The following is a 19351-nucleotide window of genomic DNA, read 5'->3' on the forward strand; positions in this document are numbered from 1 at the left end:
ACTTATAAAAACAAGTAGCATTTGGTGGAGTTTGATCACCTAACCATAAAAAGGAATTCTTAAAATTTATTTATTTAAATTAGCTTCAAATAAACAGTCCATTGGTTAGACATCTATATAGTTCATAAAACGATCCCCCCAATTGCTCCCTCCCTCGGCCCTCCACCTAGCCATCATATTAATGCTAACTGCATTCCCTCTGCCGTGCTCCGCATCCCCGTGACCAGTTACCAACTACTAATTTGTACTTCTTTAACCCTTTACCCCATTCTCCCAATCCTCCAACCCCACTCCCCTCCGTCTGTCACCAAATTGTCCACTATATTTATGAATCTGTTTTTGATTAGTTTGTTCTTCTTGTTCCTTAAATTCTGCATATAAGTGAAATCATATGGTATTTATCTTTCTCTGACTTATTTCACTCAGCATAATAACCTCTAGGTCTGTCCATGTCATTGCAAATGGTAGGATTTAATCATTTTTTAATGGCTGAGTAATATTCCATTTTATGTATGAACCATAATTTCTTTATCCAATCGTCTGTTGATGGGCACTTAGGTTGCTTCCATATCTTGGCTATTGTAAATTGTGCTGCCATGAATATTGGAGTGCATAGATCTTTACGAATTATTGTTTTTGTTTTCTTTGGATAAATACCCAGAAGTGCAATTGCTGGGTCAAAAGGTATATCCATTTTTAATTTTTGAGAAACCTCCATACTATTTTCCATAGTGGCTGTACCAATTTACAATCCCACCAGCAATGTATGAGGGTTCCCTTTTCTCTGCATCCTTGCCAACACTTGTTTTTTGATTTATTGATGATAGCCATTCTGACAGATGTGAGGTGATACCTCATTGTGGTTTTAATTTGCATTTCTCTGGTGTTTAGCAGCCTTGAGCATCTTTTCATATGTCTATTAGCCATCTGTATTTCCTCTTTAGAGGAGTATCTATTCAGGTCTTCTGCCCATTTTTTTAATTGGATTGTTTTTTATTGTTGAGTTGTATAAATTCTTTTGTATAATATTTTGGATATTAACCCCTTATCAGAAGTATCATTAGTGAATATCTTCTCCCATTTAGTCGGTTGTCATTTTGTTTTGTTGATGGTTTCCTGTGCTGTACCAAAACTTTTGAGTTTGATGTAGTCCTATTTGTTTTTCTTGTGTTTCCCTTGCCTGAGGAGATATATCTGAAAAGAAATTACTGTTAGTAATATCAGAGAGTTTACTGCCTATGTTTTCTTCTAGAAGTTTTATGGTTTCGGGTCTTACATTTAAGTCTTTAATCCATTTTGAGTCAATTCTTGTATACGGTGTAAGAAGATGGTCCAGCTTATTTTTTTGCATATATCTGTACAATTTTCCCAACACCATTTTTTGAAGAGACTGTCTTTACCCCATTGTATATTCTTACCTCCTTTGTCATATATTAAGTGAGCGTATAGGCGTGGATTTATTTCTGGGCTCTCTATTCTGTTCCATTGGTCAATGTATCTTTTTTTTTTTATGCTAATACCATGCTGTTTTGATTACTGTAGCCTTGTAATATAGTTTGATATAGGGTAGTGTGATACCTCCAACTTTGTTTTTCTTTCTCAAGATTGCTATGGCTATCCGAGGTTAGGAATTTTAATAGTGTTCAGTTTTAAACCTCTGCAGCAGTCAAAAAATTAATTCCTTTTTTGTTCTGTTTTGATTTTTAAATTCAATAAATCTGCTGTTTCTTAAAAATATAATGTTTACTTATCATTGATAGTACTTTCTGCCTTTTAAGTAACTAGGAATGGGCCAATAGAGCCCTTATGTGAGTAATTTTTACGAACTTTAGAAAACAGCATGAAAAATGGAATATAAGGAAACATAAGTGTTGATGCCAAGTAGTGAGAAACATGATTGTCAGGAAGCAGGAAGAGATAGAAATCTAGGGAAGCCATGGGTTTTAAATGTCAAGCACAGGGGAAAAAAAAACTTTTCAGGATGACTTTTTATTCAAGCAACATGTGTTGAGTACTAGTCCTATGTATTAGTTTTCATATTGAGCACTGTGAATACAAAGAATGTAGTCTCTGACTCCAGAGACCTCATTTAGTAGGAGAGGCTATATAAATAGATAATTGTAATACAGTGCTCTATACTAGAATTTAATAGTAGAAGCATATAAAAGATACCCTTGGCCTGACACCCTCTTACTCACTTTTCCTTTATAATTCTTTTCACATTTAAGGATTTACCTTAGGTATGACTTCTTCCCAAAAGCCTTCCTAATATCAAATGTACCAAGTTAATGGGGAGTGATTAATTGTTGTTGGTACAGACATCAGGAAATAGTTCTCTAAAGTAGCTGACATCTAATATCAGTTTTGAATGAAAAGAATAGGACATTATAATATAAGTAAAACATCATGGTTTTCTTTTGCACATATTATATCACTTCATCATTTATTTATTTGTTCATTCAATTAACAAACCTTTCTTGTAGTCTCTGAACATTCTAGGTTATTTCATGCCTTTGTAACTACATAGTTGTTTTCACTGTTTAGGTAGAATGCCCAGGCATTATGCTCGGAGGTGAACACAGGTACGGTGAGATTGCCCTTAAGAATCTATATAGGGGTCTACAATTGTACAAAAGAAATGGAACAAAAAGAATTATGAATACAGTGTTATTACAGGGAATGCAGGGACATTTAATGGATGTATTAGAATCTACTCTGTGGTATTAAGGAAAACTGCCCAGAAGAAGTAGCATTTAAACTGAGACATAACAAGTGAGAAGGAACTGGTTTAGAGAATGGAAGAGAGTGTAATAGGCAGGGGGCTGGCCTTAGATAGAGGGAAAAAACAGTGCAGTAAGGAATCTGGCTTCTGTAGTGGTGGACTATATAAAATATAATAACCCTTTTGCTGAGAACAACTGTAAGAGCTAAAAAATAAAATATTATCTGTTTGAAGGTAGTCAAGACTTAGAGAAGGAGGAAATCTAAAGAATGAGACTGACATTAGGGACTGCTTTTGCCCTATAGGCATTTACCAATTCAGAGGAAATAGCTAAAAGACTTGTATAGCCGTTTTGATAGCATCAGGTGGATAGGAATACAAAAAATGGGGCCCTTATAATTTTCCAATGCTTTTCATTGAGACCCTGAAAGACCACACCTAAAAATAGGGTAAAACACAAGTAAATGAGCCCTTGCATGGACTGTAGCCCAGCTTTAAATCATCTGGGTGATCCAGAAAATAGTTTTCAGTTTTAAGCCTTAAGCTCTACTAAACCCCATTATTAGATTAAGATGATCTTGGTTTTTGTTAGCTCCCCCACGTTCCCTCCGGAAACAAATTCTTTCTAGAAGTTTATTGTTATAGGTTTGAAATGATTTCTACAAACAGGTTTTCAAATGTAATGTTTAGCACATAATCAAAGGTAATCAGTCACACAAGGACACAAGACAGCATAAATCAAGAACCAGCTATAATAGTAGGCAATAAAAACAGAGCTCCAGGTGCTCCAGGTATTAGATATATCAGATATAGACTTTATAATAACTGTGCTTACTGGGTTCAAAGACAAAGGAAATCATCAATTTCAAAAAAAAAATGTATTGCAAACATTTAAAAAATAGCAGATTTGAAAAAGAACTAAACAGATATTCCAAAACTGAACTAAAGATGAGTTTAGCAGCAGATCTTAACACTGTAGTGCAGAGAGGATTATTGGACTGGGATTTTAGATTAGGAGGAAATATCCAGAAGGAAACACAGAGGTAGAAGGATAAGGCATTGGCAAGGACAAGAGATATAGAGGATACAAGAAAAGTTCTAATTTATGTTTAAAAGAGAGTCCCAAAAGAAAGGAGATGAAATATTTCAAATAATATTTGAAGAGATAATGGCTGAGAATTTTCTAAAACAAATGAAAGACAATGAGCTACAATTCAAGAAGCATAGAATAACCTGAGTAGGATTAATTTTAAAATCCATTTACTTCTAGGTATGTATTCAAAAGAAATGAAAACATATGTCCACATCCTTATGCATTATTCATGATAGCTAAAAAGTAAAAGTAATCCAGATGTCTGTCACCTGAAGAATGAATAAGTAAAATGTTCTATACAATGAAATATCTGGCCATGAAACAGAATGAAGTACTAATACATGCCGCATCATGGGTGAACCTTGAAAACATCAGGCTACGTGAAAGAGGCCAGCCACAAAAGGATTCCATTTATAGAAAATGTTCAGAATAGGCAAATCTGTAGACAGGGCAGTTGTGAGAGGAAGATTGGAAAAAAGGTTTCTTTTGGGGGTAATAAAAATGTTCTGAAATTAGATTGTAGTGATTGTTGCACAACTCTGAATATACTAAAAAAAAAAAAAACCACATTAAATTACACAGCTTTATTAAGACAATTTTTATGGAATGTGAATTATATCTCAATTTAAAAGAAGGAGAAGAAATCCACATCTAGATACAACCTAGTAAACTGTAGAAACCAAGGAGAAAATTTAAAAGTAGTCATTGAGGCTGTGAGTAGAGCATTGGAATTATCTTCAGAGGAAATAGTAAATAGATTGGTAGATGAGTCCTCAATAGGGGCAATAGAATCAGAAAGACAGAAGGTGGTTCATTGGTGACAATCCTCAATTTGCTGAAAGAAAATAACTGCCAACGCTGATTTTTACCCAACTAAAATATCTTTTAAGAATGAAGCTGTAATAAAGACATTTCAGATGAACAAATAATTTGTCCCAGAAACTCTACTAAAGGAAATACTAACAGGTATCCAGGCAAATTGAAAATGATCACTGAAGGCCAGAAATACACGAAAAAATTTAAATTAACAAAAGTGGTAAATATGCACATCCCAGTAGTTCCACTCTTAGGTATGTACCCAACAGCAGTGAGTACATATGTTCATGAAAAGACATGGTCATGAAAGAATGTTCATAGCACTATTCATAAAAGCTTCAACTTAAAACTACTTAATGCCTGTCAATACTACACTGGATAAATAAATTGCTTAGTCACATATACCTTACAGCAGGATAACAGTTTAGGTAATATACAGCAACATAAGTGAATCTCAAAACCAATAGTAAGGAAAGTTAGCTGGGCACAAAAGACTACAGGATGAATGATTCCATTTATGTTGCAGTATATTATAACAGAAATTAATCTGCTCTTAGAAATCAGGATAGTAGTAAGATAACTGGTGTTGGTGAGGATTGGAGAAAAAGGAACCCTTTCACGCTGTTGGTGGGAATGTAAACTAGAACAGCAACTGTGGAAAAGAGGATGGAGGTGCCTCAAAAAATTAAAAGTAAAACTGCCATATGATCCAGCAATACCACTTTGGGTATATATCCAGAGGAAATAAAAAAAGGGATCTTGGAGAGATATCTGTACCCCCATGTTCATTGTAGCATTATTCATAATAGCCAAGATGTGGAGACAGCCTAAGTATCCATCAACAGATGAATGGATAAAGAATTGAGATAAATAGATATACACATATAGATATCTATACATGTATATACATATATATGCATATTATATATACATGTAAAATGGTATATTATTCAGTCGTAAAAAGGAAATCATGCCATTTGTGACAAGGATGGACCTTGAAAGCATTATGCTAAGTGAAATAAGTCAAAGAAAGAAGGACAAATACTGTATGCTATCATATGTGGAATCTAAAAAAGCCAAACTCATAGAAACAATAAAATAGTGGTTACCTGTGTCTGGGGGAAATTGGGAGATATTAGTCAAAGGTTACAAACTTCTAGTTATAAGTTAAATAAGTTCTGGGATTTAATGTATATGTGGTGATTATAGTTAATGATACTATATTATATACTTGAAAGTTGCCAAGAGAGTAGATCTTAAATGTTCTCACCACAAAAAAGAACTGATAATTATGTGATATGATGACGGTGCTAGCTAACACTATAGTGGTAATCATTTTGCGATATATATGTATTAAATCAATACATTCTACATTTTAAATTCACACAATATAATGTGTCATTTACATCTCAGTAAAGCTGGGAGCGGGGAGAAATCAGGATAGTAGATATGCTGTGGGGGTGCCTAGGATTAAAGGAATTACTCGGGTGCTGGATGTTCTATTTCTTGATGTGAGTGTGGGTTTCACAGCTGTATTCTGTTTGAAAATTCACTATAATGTACACTTATGTGTAAAATTTTGACATATATATTATACTTTAAAAGGTTTTTAAAAAGTGAAGATATTGGTAAATCTCAATGAATATTGAATGTATAAAACAATATGTTGTGTTTATAGCTAGGAAGAAATGTAGAGCAGTTAAGGCATGGAAGGTATCACTTTATGAAATGTCAGTATTTATGTTTTAGACTCCGAGGAGGTGATCTCTTTTGCTCCCTAAAATCACCATAATAAGCAATTTTGAAATTACAAGAGAGTGATCTGAGTAAATTTAAAAAGAGTTTCAGTTATAATCTGAGAATATTTCAAGTAGATAAAAAATTAATTATATTGAAGTTTTTAGTAAAAGTACCTTTTGAAATATTTTTAGACCTATTATCTGTTTTGCTACTTCCCATATTGCTTGTTCTGTTTCTAACTGCTCAATTTGACAATATCCCTTGAGAAATATATGGACTTAATGTATATTGTTCCCTAGAGGAATCATGAAAGAAAAGACGCAATTTTTCTCTTGGGATAAAATAGAAAATTAATTGAAGAAGAAAGAGTCCATAATTTAAGGTGTAGTTAATACTGGGAAACAATCATAATATATAATTTTCATATTTGTTGTCTTATGTTGATTATGTTGTCTTAGTTAAAATACCAGTTATCACTAGCAGAGTTCATACTCTCTGCAGCAGCTTGTATGGCTTTTGTTTGTATTTTCAACTGATTGGTTCATATACAGTGATGTAAGCTATAATAATTTTCATGCATTATCTTCTTACTCTTCCTTTACTTGCTTTAGATTCATAAGTTGGCTTTTTAAATTCTAAATTAAGATTTTGAAAGAAATACTCCAACAAAAAATGAGTTGTATTTTTGTTATAGTGATTCTGCTGCATGGATTACAAGCACTCTATCTCCATGCTTGGATAAACTCCATCAAAAGCACATTATCCTCCTACTTCTGTGGACAGCTGCCTAATTGTATCTGCTGTAACCACACGCTGTTGGAACATGATACCAATGAAGAACAGAAATGATAAATTACTCCCTGCAGGTGATAGTGATAATGATAATTTTTAATTTCCTCTTCCTCATAAGGTCTAGTCTGATCTTACTTCATTGGCTGCTATCCTGTTACATACACACATGATATGTCCTCTTTAAAAAAAGTCAAAACACTAAAATACATGAGAAAGTAATTCATTTTTATTCGTCATTGTTTTTCAGATGAGCATGTATAAAATGAACTGCATCCAGCTTTATATGTATGAGATAAACAAGCAGAATATGGCTTAGAACAGACTTTTAAATGATTCATTTTACAAATGCTGTGTTATTCTCTTTTTGTGAAATCTGCAGAGACAAACAGTGCATTCTGAAACTATATTCTAACGCTTAGGAGTATTTAAGATGCACAATAAAGCTACATGCCTGTATTAGAGTTTCCTGTTCTTCAAAGTTATTGTGAATGATTCTCATCAAATTACAAGCATGATCAAACTATCCCAGAAATTTACTGTATGCATATGTTTTCCTTTCATTCTGTTTTCTGTCATTGTTTTTCTTCTTAATTACTACTCAGTCTCCCTTCTCTCAGTCTAAGGGAATTTATAACTACAGTTTTTCTGACTGTGGTATAATTCAGTGCAATTTTATTTATTTAATGTGACCTTGCCTTGCAGATTAATTTAGCTGCCATTGATATTTGATTTTGATGCTTTTTTTTTTTTCTTAGCAGTTCTCTTTGCCCCTGACAAGATATATATGTGGAACAAAAGAGGAATTTATTCTGTGGTCAGGCTTTCTAACATATCTGATCTTTTTCAAGCACATGTCAAGCTGTGCTACAGTTATTTATTACCATTGCCTATTAGTTTTCATTTTCAGTTTCCTATGGTGGTTGTTTTCTTATATTTGAATGACTTCCACAGAGAGAGGATAAATTCCTTGAAATTAACATTTAAAAGATCTAGAGATAGCCTGTTAAAGTGATGGTAACAGGTAGTGAAACTAAAAATGAAAAAAAAAATGGCATATTTATATTCTGCAGCAGCATAGTGTCCCCAAATCAGTTGACATATTTGGTTATAATGGCTTTGCAGAAATAAATATACTACTCATATTTCAGTTGGTTTATATGACTATTTCAAGTTTAAGGTGTTTTTTTTTTCTAATGTCTGTTTTAATCATTAAAGATTACTTATAAAGAAAAAATAATGCCCTTTCCCTTTGAGGGGCATTCTTGGCCTTACTTGTGTTTGAGGATACCCATTTTTAAACAGAAATTTTCTTTGGTTTTTCAGAGCAAGAGTATTCTACTTTCTCAGTTATGTGAATGCTAACTATATGATGAATAGATTATCTGCTCATAATTTTTAATCCCAGGTGAATTTCTCTGTAGCAGCTCCTCATGCTTCTGCTTAATGTGTGTTGTGGAAATGATTTTAATATTACCCTCAACCAAACAGCATTAGGATGGTAAATCTGCATGAGGAGTTGAAGGCACTATGCTGCCTTTCAAAGGGAACTATAAAATAGATGTGATTTCAGATTTTGTCAGGGATCTTTGGTGACTTCCCATAACCAGAATTAATTACATCTTTCATTTTTTTTTTCCTATTTATTTATTTGCCTTGAGGCTTATAAATTGTTATTTGGTTACCCCAAACTACCCAGTATTTTTTTTTTTCACTGTATTTTTGGAGGTTTGAAGGAGGGTTAGTTTTTATTTGTTTGTTTGTTTTTAAGTAAATTTCATAGATAATTGGATTTGGGAATTGGAAGACAGTTCTAAAATATCATTTATTCTCAAATATTTTTATTTTTATTTTTAAATTTTGTTGTAAACTCATGTATCAGTCTCTCCTCATCATTATATAGTCTATAATATAAATTCTGTAATTGTTCTACTATATTAATAATGCCAATCTGTTTTTACCAGAGTTAAATGTATGATGTTTAAGTTCATGTATGCTATACATTTCAGACTCAGGTAACATTTTCTGATAATGTTATAAGAGCTTCTTTTAAACCTGAATCTGTTTTCACAAAAAGTTTTGTTAGCTTACTAGAATTTTTTTCTACTTTTTTATTTTTTAGTAACAATGTAAAGAGTACATAAAACATAACATATGTGTACCTTAACAAATAATTATAAAGTAAACCCCTCCTTAATGAAACCCAGTTACTAAAATCATTAAAAGTCTTAATGTTTTCATATAGTTTGGCAATTTCTTATTACTATGACCATTTCATTTACATCTTCTCTACATTCTGCTTTCAGTTTGCATTTGCTGATCTCTTTTATTGGAAAATGTCATTTTTGTAGAAATACTATTTAGGGATACATTTTTTTTCAAATTCATTTAGTTTTTCCTACATATTAGACACTGTGTTAGCCCTTGGGATTACAAAGATGAATGATTTGGGGGTCACTGTCGGAACTGATACAAAGGTAATGCTTGAATTGAATGCCTCTCCATTCAATGCTGCAGATCATTTAATTCAAGTATTATTAAAAATAGCTTATCAATCAGTATTTATCTACAAGATTACTTTTGATGGCCAAAATGGTATTCTATTATATGGAAGTATTATGATTTATTACCGCACCTATTGTTGAGAATTTGAGCTAAAATTGACTTTTGTGGCTAAATAGCTGCAAGCATTCTTAATAATTTACATAGAATAATTTTAGAATACATAGGTCAGTGAGTATGTACATTATGTAAACATTTTAATTGCGCGCATAACATACACTTACAAAACAGAAGGGCACACAAATCAAAACCATAGTTTGATAAAATTGCCTAGAATGAATATCACCACATACCCAGCACTCAGTTTAAGAAACAATAGTACCAGCAACCAGGAGCCCACCATGTTACCCGTTCTAGTTTCTACCCCTATTGCAAGAGTAACTACTATACTGACTTACAACACTATAAGTTTTGCTGTTTTTAAATTTTTGATATATAAATGGAATCATAGTGTGTACTGTTTCATGTCTGACTTCTTTTTAAAACAAATGTTTTGTCTTTTAATATATATTGCTAAGTTCCCTCTAGAAAGATTATTTCAGTTTATTTTCCCAACATGAATGCCACATTGCTCACCAAATTGTGGATATTATCATTTAAAAAGTGTTTTCCCAAACATGATCAAGGAAAATTATATCTGGTTGTTTTAATTTATTTTTTCTAAGTAGGTCAAACATTTTTTTTCAAACGCTTATTAATTATTTGATTTTTCTTTTATAAAGTTCCTGCCTTGTCTTTTCTTAATTTATTTTGTCATATTGTAGTCTTACTAATTTGTAGTAGTTTAATGTACAAAGAACAAATGACCATTTGTTTTATTTATATATCACAAATATTCTCAGATTGGTTGTCTTTTAGTTTAGATGCTAAAATTTTTAGTTTCCCTTAGATTAAGTTTCTGCCTTGTGTGTGGGGCTGAAAAAGCCTTCTTCAGTTCCAAATTTTATAAATACTTGTATGTATTGGTGGGAATTTCACTCTTCCTCCCTCCTACCCTCCCACTTCCTGCACTGATCTCTATGGTTATATGTGCAAACATTGAACCCTACCCAAAATGATGTTATAATTTTTGCCTTAAACAGCCGTAAGTATTGTAAAGGAATTCCAAGGAAAAGGTAGTTTTTATATTTACCCAACTATCATTTCTGTTGTTCTTCTGTGATCTCTGATGTTTCAGGTTTCCTTCTAGCATTATTACCTGTTAGCCTGAAGAACTTCCTTTAAAATGTCTTCTAAAAAAGTCCATTGACAGTGAATTATTTTAGTTTTTCTTTACTTGTAAATGTCTTTTTTTTACTTTTATTCCTGACGAGTATTTTTTGTTGGATATAGAATTTCGAAAAGGTTTTTTCTGCTTCAGTAGCTTTTTATTTTCATTCTTGACCTCCAGTTACACATATGTTAGATACAGGTCCCTGAGGCTCCGTGCATTTTATTTCAGGCTTTTCCTCCTCGGTTTTTCAAATTAGATAATTTTGATTGATCTATCTTCAGATTCGCTGCTACTTTTTTTTTTTTTTTTTTTGTCATCGTCTTCTGCAATTCAGCCCAGGGAGTTTTTTGTTTTCAGTTATTATTACATTTTTCAATTCTGAAATTTCCATTTTTTAATAGTTTCTATTTCTCTACTGAGAATTCTCATGTAATGATTCATTGCAATGTGTTTTCTATTTCCTAATTTCTATTACAGTTATAATTTCTGTTTTAATGTCTCGTCTGATAGTACCAGCATCTGTCTTTTGATTGTCTTTTCTTTTGAGAGTTGGTTACATTTTCCTACTTCTCTGTAAGTTGAGTAATTTTGGATTATATCCTAGATGTTGTGCATATTATGTTGTGTGGATTTTCGGTCGTAATTGTTTGGAGAATGTTGACGTTTGGTGTTAGCAAGCAGTCAACTCATAACATAAGTTCTGTCAGCAGTATCTGGGCAGACAGTGGTTCAAATCTGTTTCATTCTGTTTTGGGTCTTTCTTGCACATACACACTTTAGGAATTAGTCTGAGACTTGTACAGGTTTTTCAAATCTCACTTTAGTCTCTAAGCCTTTACTTGATTTGGGTTTTCTTCACACATTTTTTTTTCAGGAGTTAATCCTGAGACTTATGCCAGTGATTCAGGTTTTAGTTCAGTTCTCTGAGACTTTGTGATTTTGGTTTGGATCTAATCTGAGCTACATAGTTCAGGAGTTAGGCTGAGACTTGTGCAGCTTCATACAAAGAATTAAGGGATCCTCTTCACTAGCTCTCTCCTCCCCATATATGGCCCATGCTCTCCATTTTTTTCATAGTTGATAGTTGTTCCATCTGTTAGTTATTCAATTACTTTATAAAGTGTATTGACTATGTAATGAGGCTTGCTATATTTAAGAAACTGAAGGCATAAAAGTTAATTTAACTAAAATTTATTGAGAATCTACTATATAACAGACTTGTGCCAGGTAAAAGGCATGGAAATATAAATTAGACATAGGCTTTGCTCCTAAATAAATTGCAGTTTGATAGGGCAAACTACCTAAATTGTAGGATATTAAGAACCGTAATAGAATTCTATACCATAGGACATTCACTCAGCAGATGCTAATTGTGTACTATGAGCCAGGCACTGCTTTGGGCACTAAGGATATAGTGGTGAACAAGATAGACAAACAGGAAAAAACTTAAGAAAACAGTTAAATTAGTCAATGGAGAGGTATCAGGAAATCAACTGAAAAAAAGTTGTGTTTTAGAATGTTCTCATTAGCTGTGGTTTTCTGTAACAATCTATAGCTGACTACTCCATCGCTTTATAATTCTATTTGACAGAATTATATAGTATTTCACTTCTCTTTTGGTATCTAAAGTATAAAGAACCTTAAGATTAAATATTGAGTTTGGTTTGGATTCAGTCTATATTGACCCTACAGATCAATAAAACTTCACATTCTCAACAAAAGCAGCAGAGTACACATATTAGCTTTGTAGTGATTTTTCAATAATCAGTGTCCTATTTTTAATACTTTATAAGCTTTATTTAATGCCAGTTTTAAAAAGATATTAAGTCAAGCTAGTCCCGTTAGTGAAAGAAAAAGAAGTGGTATCATTTAAATTTTAAACAAAAATGAATGAAAATTATATATCTGAATATGCTAATTTTTTGTAGAGACCTTTTCATATCACAGTAACCCTTAGAGTTACTTTGAAGTTTCTCCTTTGAATATTGCTTAGCCATAAGTTTCACTTGAGTACTATTATTCATTTTCATTTTCAGAAGAAAAAGTAACATTCAAATATTCCATTGATCTCATTGCAAAAACATTCATAGTACTTTGCTTTAAAATTGGATGCACAATATCAGAAGAAAGTTAAATGAGTTGTCATTGTATAAAGAGTATGTTTTAGTTACTTATTGCTGTGTACTGAACTACCCTAAAACTTAGTGATTTAAAATCTCAATCATTTGGATTTGTTTCCGATTCTGTAGTCTAGGCTGAACTTATCTATTAGTTCTTCTGCTGGTCTTTTCTGGAGTCTCTTAAGCTGCTGACGTTGTCTGGAGGCTTGACTAGAATTGGAGGGTCCAAGATGGCTTAACTTGCATATGAGTGAGAGAGTCTGGGTCAGCTAGGGGCCGGCTCAGCTTCTCTCTCTCTCCATGTAACTTTCAAAGTAGTCTACCGTGGTCATTTCTCTAATAAAACATATTGATTATTTGATTAGCCTTATTACCCTTATTTTATATAGTTTCTGTGGGGGAAAGCCAAACTATATTACTTAACTTTTACTTATAACATCTTTTCTAGGATAAATAGTGACCTGCCATAAGTTTAAGAGGTATTTGTCTTTGAAATTGTTTTATATTTGCCACGTTTTAAAAGACTGAATAACTAATTATGTCATTTAATTAGTTTAATAGTTATTTGTGTTCCTTTCCTTTTTTTTTTAAACAGGCAATTGCTGGCTACTTTGATATATATTTTGAGAAGAATTGCCGCAACAGAGTAAGTATCATGAGTTGTCTCATAAGAATAAATTATGTGAAATACACTATATTTTATTTTTGTGCCCCAAGGTGTTTGATCCTAAGCATTTTGCTATTGTAAGCAATTGAAGCTTATATTTGATGTAGTAAATTAATGTACCATGATATTAAAAATCTGTACTTCATCAGATACTCTCAAACTCTACCAATGCAGGTCTTGTTTTCTACGGGCCCCCAGAGCACCACAACACACTGGAAACAAACAATATTTCTATTGGAAAAGCCATTGTCAGTTAAAGCAGGTGAGAGAGAAAAGTGAAGCATGGGGGGAATGTCTTGAATGTCATTCATTCTGAAGTAAACAATATTTATTCATTCTACAACCACTTTTTATATGCCCACTGTATTTGAAGCAGTATAACAGATGCTAAGATAAAATGTTCTTAGTGCTTACCATCTACATAAATTTTAGATGGCATATTATTTCATTAAAGAAGTAATTTAAAAGAAAACTTTGATTTATATCCAATTTCTGCCAGTTCAAATGTGTGTTACATATTATGTAGCTATTATTTTGAGTACCACAGAATAATTCAGAAAACTTTTCTTTAAACTTTTCTTTCTTAGTAACTAGTGTTTACTAAGTCGTAAATATAATCAAAAGAAAATAGTTTCATTTTCCAAGTGACTAAAGAGAAAAATTGCCAATAGAGGTAAGTAAAGTATAAATTACAGAGACTGTCATTCAGTAATTATGATATTAAAAATATATTTGTCTAGAATGAACTCCACTGTCTCACCTCCTCAAATAGTAACACAGTTTTCAAGGCCTGGTCACTTCTACATTCCTTTGTTGTGTGCTTCATTGATCGTTCACTTATATGAGTATCCATAGTTATTTCATGCTATACTATACTAAATTCCAAAAGTTAGAATTTAATTATGGAACTTTTTTTTTTTAACTTTTTATTACATCTAAGTTTTCTTGTCACCTTTACTGTAGGAAAGCTCAATGTATAACAAACCTCGATGAAAAGATATTCAACATCATTAGTAACTCAGGGAAAAGATAATTAAAACTATAAGAATACATAAGATTTAACAGTGACGAGTGCTTGAGGTCAGGCAAAGCAGCTGGGGCAGCTGCGAACCAAACAGTTCTGAGTTTGCACAGGGCTGTGGTATTTAAGTTTCAACAAGCTAGAGTGGGAAGTCCATTAAGACCCTATTCAGTAGAGATTTCAGGACTATAGCTTCATAGTGGGAATAAAGTATCCCTAGAATAGAGGCTACTCTGAATACTTCCTAATCAATCTTAAAAATAATCCTTGAAATGAAACAAACTGAAACTTAAGTAACGTTAATGACAAGAAAGGAAACAACAAAACTCAGACATTGAACAACATAAAATTCACGATGACCAGCATTCAGTCAAATACTGAATGTAGGAAACTATCAGTCAATAGAAACAGACCCAGAAATGATAGGATTAGCACACAAGCAAGTTGAAACAACTACTTTTAAATGAACATAGGAGAATATGAGAAGATATTTAAAATCCAAATAGAACTTGTAGAGATGGAAATTACAGTATCTGAAGTGAAAATATCATTTGATGGAATTAGTGGCAGAAGAAAAGATCAGTGAACTTTAAGATACAGCATTAAAATGTATCCATAGTGAAGCAGGGAGAAGGAAAAAAAGGTGTTTTTTTTTTTAATGAACATATAGTAACCTGCAGAAAATATGAAGCACTCTAATTTAAATATAATAATAGTTTTTTGAAGAAGAAAGAAGGAAGAAGAAGAGGAGAAGAAGAAGAAGAAGGGAGGAAGAGGAGGCGGAGGCAGAAAATATATTTGAAGTAATAATAATGACCAAAATGTTCTCATGTTTGATAAAAACTATAATGCACAGATGGAAGAAACTCAGTGAACCCCAAGTAGGGTCAACACAAAGAAAACAATACCAAAGCACATCATAAACAAATTGCTGATAAACAGTGACAATTTTAAAATTTTTAACATTAACTGGAGAAAAGGGAAACATAAAGAGAAGAACAAAGGGAAAGAATAACTTCAGAATACTCATCAGAAATTAGGTAAGTCAGATGAGAATCAAATAACATTTTCAAAGTGCTAAAAGAAACTATCAACCTAGATTCTGTATCCAGAATACATATGTTTCAAAATGAAGACTAAATAAAAACTTACCAAGAAGAAAAATACTGAAAGAATTTATTTTCAGCAGACCAGCAATATGATATATTAAAGTAAGTTCTTCAAGTGGAAGGAAAATATCACCAAGTGGAAACTTGGATCTAAACTAAAGAATGGAAAATGCCAAAAATGGTTGAAGTATGAGTATGTAAAAAAGCCTTTATTATCTGATTTTTTAATTTCTTACAAGATAATTGACTAAAGCAAAAAATAATAACTTACCCGAGTTTCAAATGTTTGGAGACATAAAGTGGCAATGATAAAAGAAATTAATGAACTATTAGAAATAATTGTAAAGTTCTTATACTGGATATGAAGCAATTTAATGATAACCTGTGATAAATTTAGTATGCACAATGTAAACCTTAGAGCAACAGCTAAAATATCTTAAATTCAACCACAAAATATAGTTAATGTAGTAGTGGAGATAAAATAGAATCCTGAAAAAAGTTCAATTCATAAGAAGATAAGAACCTAAACAAGTGGACAAATAGAAAACAAATGGTATGTTGGTAGACTTAAATTCAAATACATTGATAATTACATTAGATATGAATAGTCTATATACATCGATAAAATGGACTATTCAGTGTTAAAAAGAAATGAACTATCAACTCATGAAAAGACATAAAGAGATATTACTAAGTGAAAGAAGCCAATCTAAAAAAAGCTACATACTTTGTGATTCCAACTATATGACATTCTAGAAAAGGCAAAACTGTGGAGATAGTAAAAAGATTAGTGGTTGCCAGGGGTGGGGGATACAAATAAGAGAGCACAGAGGATTTTTATGGCAGTGAAAATGCTCTGCATGATGTTATAATAATGGATATATGTCATTATACATGTGTCCAAGCTCATAGAACATAAAACACCTAAGTTAAGCTGTAGACTTTGAATGATTATGATGTGTCGTCAATATAGGTTCATCCTTGGGAAATCTCTTGTAATTTCTTCTCAATTTTGCTATAAACCTAAAACTACTGTTAAAAAATAGTTAAAAAATACAAATAGTCTAGACATGCCTATTAAAAGGCAGAAATAAACTGAATAGAAGCAAGATCTAACTAAATGCTATCTACAGGAAACACACTTAACTCTAAAGGCACAGTAATTTTAGTCCCAGGTGAGATGATGTAAGCGCATTCCATATCTCACTCACCAAAAGGAGCTTTGACACCAGAATGCATGAAACAGCTATTTGAGATCTCTGAAAAGTAAATAATACCAGATTAGTTGGTAAAGAAAACCAGAATTCGAAGTACCATTGAACTGGTGGTAAATCGTGATTTGTTTTCCCCCAGTATCCCTGAACCCGGACTCCAGACAGCCTGAAACCCAGAAGAGAGTGTCAGCACGGACAGAAAGCTCCCAAAGGAGCCCTGTAATTCTAGCTTGAGAAGTGGGGAAAGGATCTAATGCTTAAAGAGTGGGGGAAATACCCATTTTTCTTTTTTATCTTTTTCTCTGTTCTGTCATACTCCAGCCCCCAGAGAATCCCACAGTGGTAGCAGAAATAACTGTGGCAGCAGTGGGGACCTGCAGACACCTTAAATTCTGAGAGACAGTAGGTAAATGAGTAGCTGTGACTGTGTCCCAATTAAATTTTTTTTTTGCAAAAACAAGCAGCCAGCCTCAAAAACGTTCCATAAATCAAATCTTTAGGCACAAATTGCTTCATTGCAAATTCTCCCAACCACTTAAAAGAAGAAATAATACCAGTTCTAAACAACCTCTTCCAGAATATAGAAGAGAGCTAATTTTATTAGGGCAGTATTATCTTAATACCAAAAACTACATAAAGATAGTACAAGAAAATTAAACTATAGACCAGTATCCCTCATGAGTGTAGATATGTAAATTCTCAACAAAATAGTAGCATATCGAATTCAGCAATATTATAAAAAGAACAATACCATGACTATGTGGAGTTTATTGCAGGAATGCAAACCTTATTCAATATTTTTAAGTTATTTAGTGCAACCCACCATGTTAACAGTCTAAAGTAGAAAAAAAAACACATGATCACATCAATGGATGCAGAAAAAGCATTTGACAAAATTCAATATCCACTTATGATAAATAACAGCAAACCAGAAATAAAAGAGAACTTCCTCATCCTGATCCACAAAAAGTCTACAGCAAACCTCATATAAATGGAAAAAGACTGAATGTTTTGGGACAAGACAAGGATGTTTATTCTTACCACTCCTTATATTGGAAGCCTTAGCCAGTGCAATAACGAACAAAAAAGAATTAAAAGCCATTTTCAAGAAAGAAGTAAAACTCATTATTTACAGATAACATGATTGTGATAGAAAACTAAGGAATCTAACAACAACAAAAAAGAAAAAATATAGAACTAACAAGTAAATTTAGCAAGGTAGAAATATATAGGCTGACTCTAAATTTTATATGCAATTGAAAAACAGTAGCCAAACAATTTTGAGAGAGAACCATATTGGAATTCTTTATGTGATTTTAAACTTATTAAAAAGTTACCATAACTTAGATAGTATAGTATTGGTATATACTATAGACAAACATATAGATTAATAGAACAAATAGAAAAATCCAGAAATAGATCCACTTTTATATAATTAATTAAATTTTTCCAAAGGACCAATATAATTCAATGGGAAAAGGATAGCCTTTTCAAGAAATGGTGCTAGAACAACTAAATATTTATGTAGGAAAATAATGAATCTTAATTCTTTCTTATACCATATATACAAACCAACTCTAAATGAGTCATAGACCTAAATATAAAAGTTTAAAACTTCTAAAAAATAAAGTAAAACTTCTATAAGATGTAATCTTCGAGACTTGGGGTAGGCAAAAGTTTATGAATGTGAGATACTGGTAAAACTTACTGAACTGCACATGTAAAATGTGCACATTTAATTATATGTAAATTATGTGTTAATAGTTAATTTTAAAAATAAAACCCCTCATGGGACAGTGATACCTCTGGGATAAAATCCAGATTCCTTACTATGGCCCTTTACAATCGGACCGTTTTAAATCATTTCTAACCCCACCCTGTTACAACCCTATACATATCCATCATATGCTTCAGCTCATTTTTTCGGTAACTTTTCTGTCTTCCTCTTTGCCTTTGTCTAAAATATTCTTATACCTAGAAAGCTGTTTTGACCATTTTCACTTGGTAAATTCCAGTTTTCCCTTTATGACCCAGCTTATTTTTATAAATCTTCCCTCATTGTCCTCAGATAGTTAATTACTCTCTGTTCTCTCTGGGCAGTTCATACATACTTTCGTGTTACAACATCCCGGTGTGCTGTGGTAAAGCATTCTAATAGAACCCTCACTCCTTTTTAGGTCTGGTGTAGTAGTATTTGCCATATTGTAAATACTCTGCTGAACAAACAAATAAGTGGAGGAATAATATGCATTGTTATTGAATTCTAATTTCTTTTTGTCACCTTG

At 32.4% G+C, this 19351-nt stretch overlaps 1 protein-coding gene across 1 annotated transcript in view; it reads left to right on the forward strand.

The window, feature by feature from the left end:
• PRMT3 (protein arginine methyltransferase 3) overlaps window positions 1-19351 on the forward strand; it is a 106300-nt gene that overhangs the window by 79914 nt on the left and 7035 nt on the right. Inside the window, exons 15-17 of the mRNA XM_011377781.2 lie at window positions 1065-1104; window positions 13651-13701; window positions 13897-13984. Of these exons, the coding sequence (XP_011376083.1) occupies window positions 1065-1104; window positions 13651-13701; window positions 13897-13984 (179 nt within the window). The remainder of the gene's footprint in view (window positions 1-1064; window positions 1105-13650; window positions 13702-13896; window positions 13985-19351) is intronic.

Source organism: Pteropus vampyrus, unplaced genomic scaffold, assembly GCF_000151845.1.
Source record: "Pteropus vampyrus isolate Shadow unplaced genomic scaffold, Pvam_2.0 Scaffold321, whole genome shotgun sequence".
Lineage (NCBI taxonomy): Eukaryota > Metazoa > Chordata > Mammalia > Chiroptera > Pteropodidae > Pteropus > Pteropus vampyrus.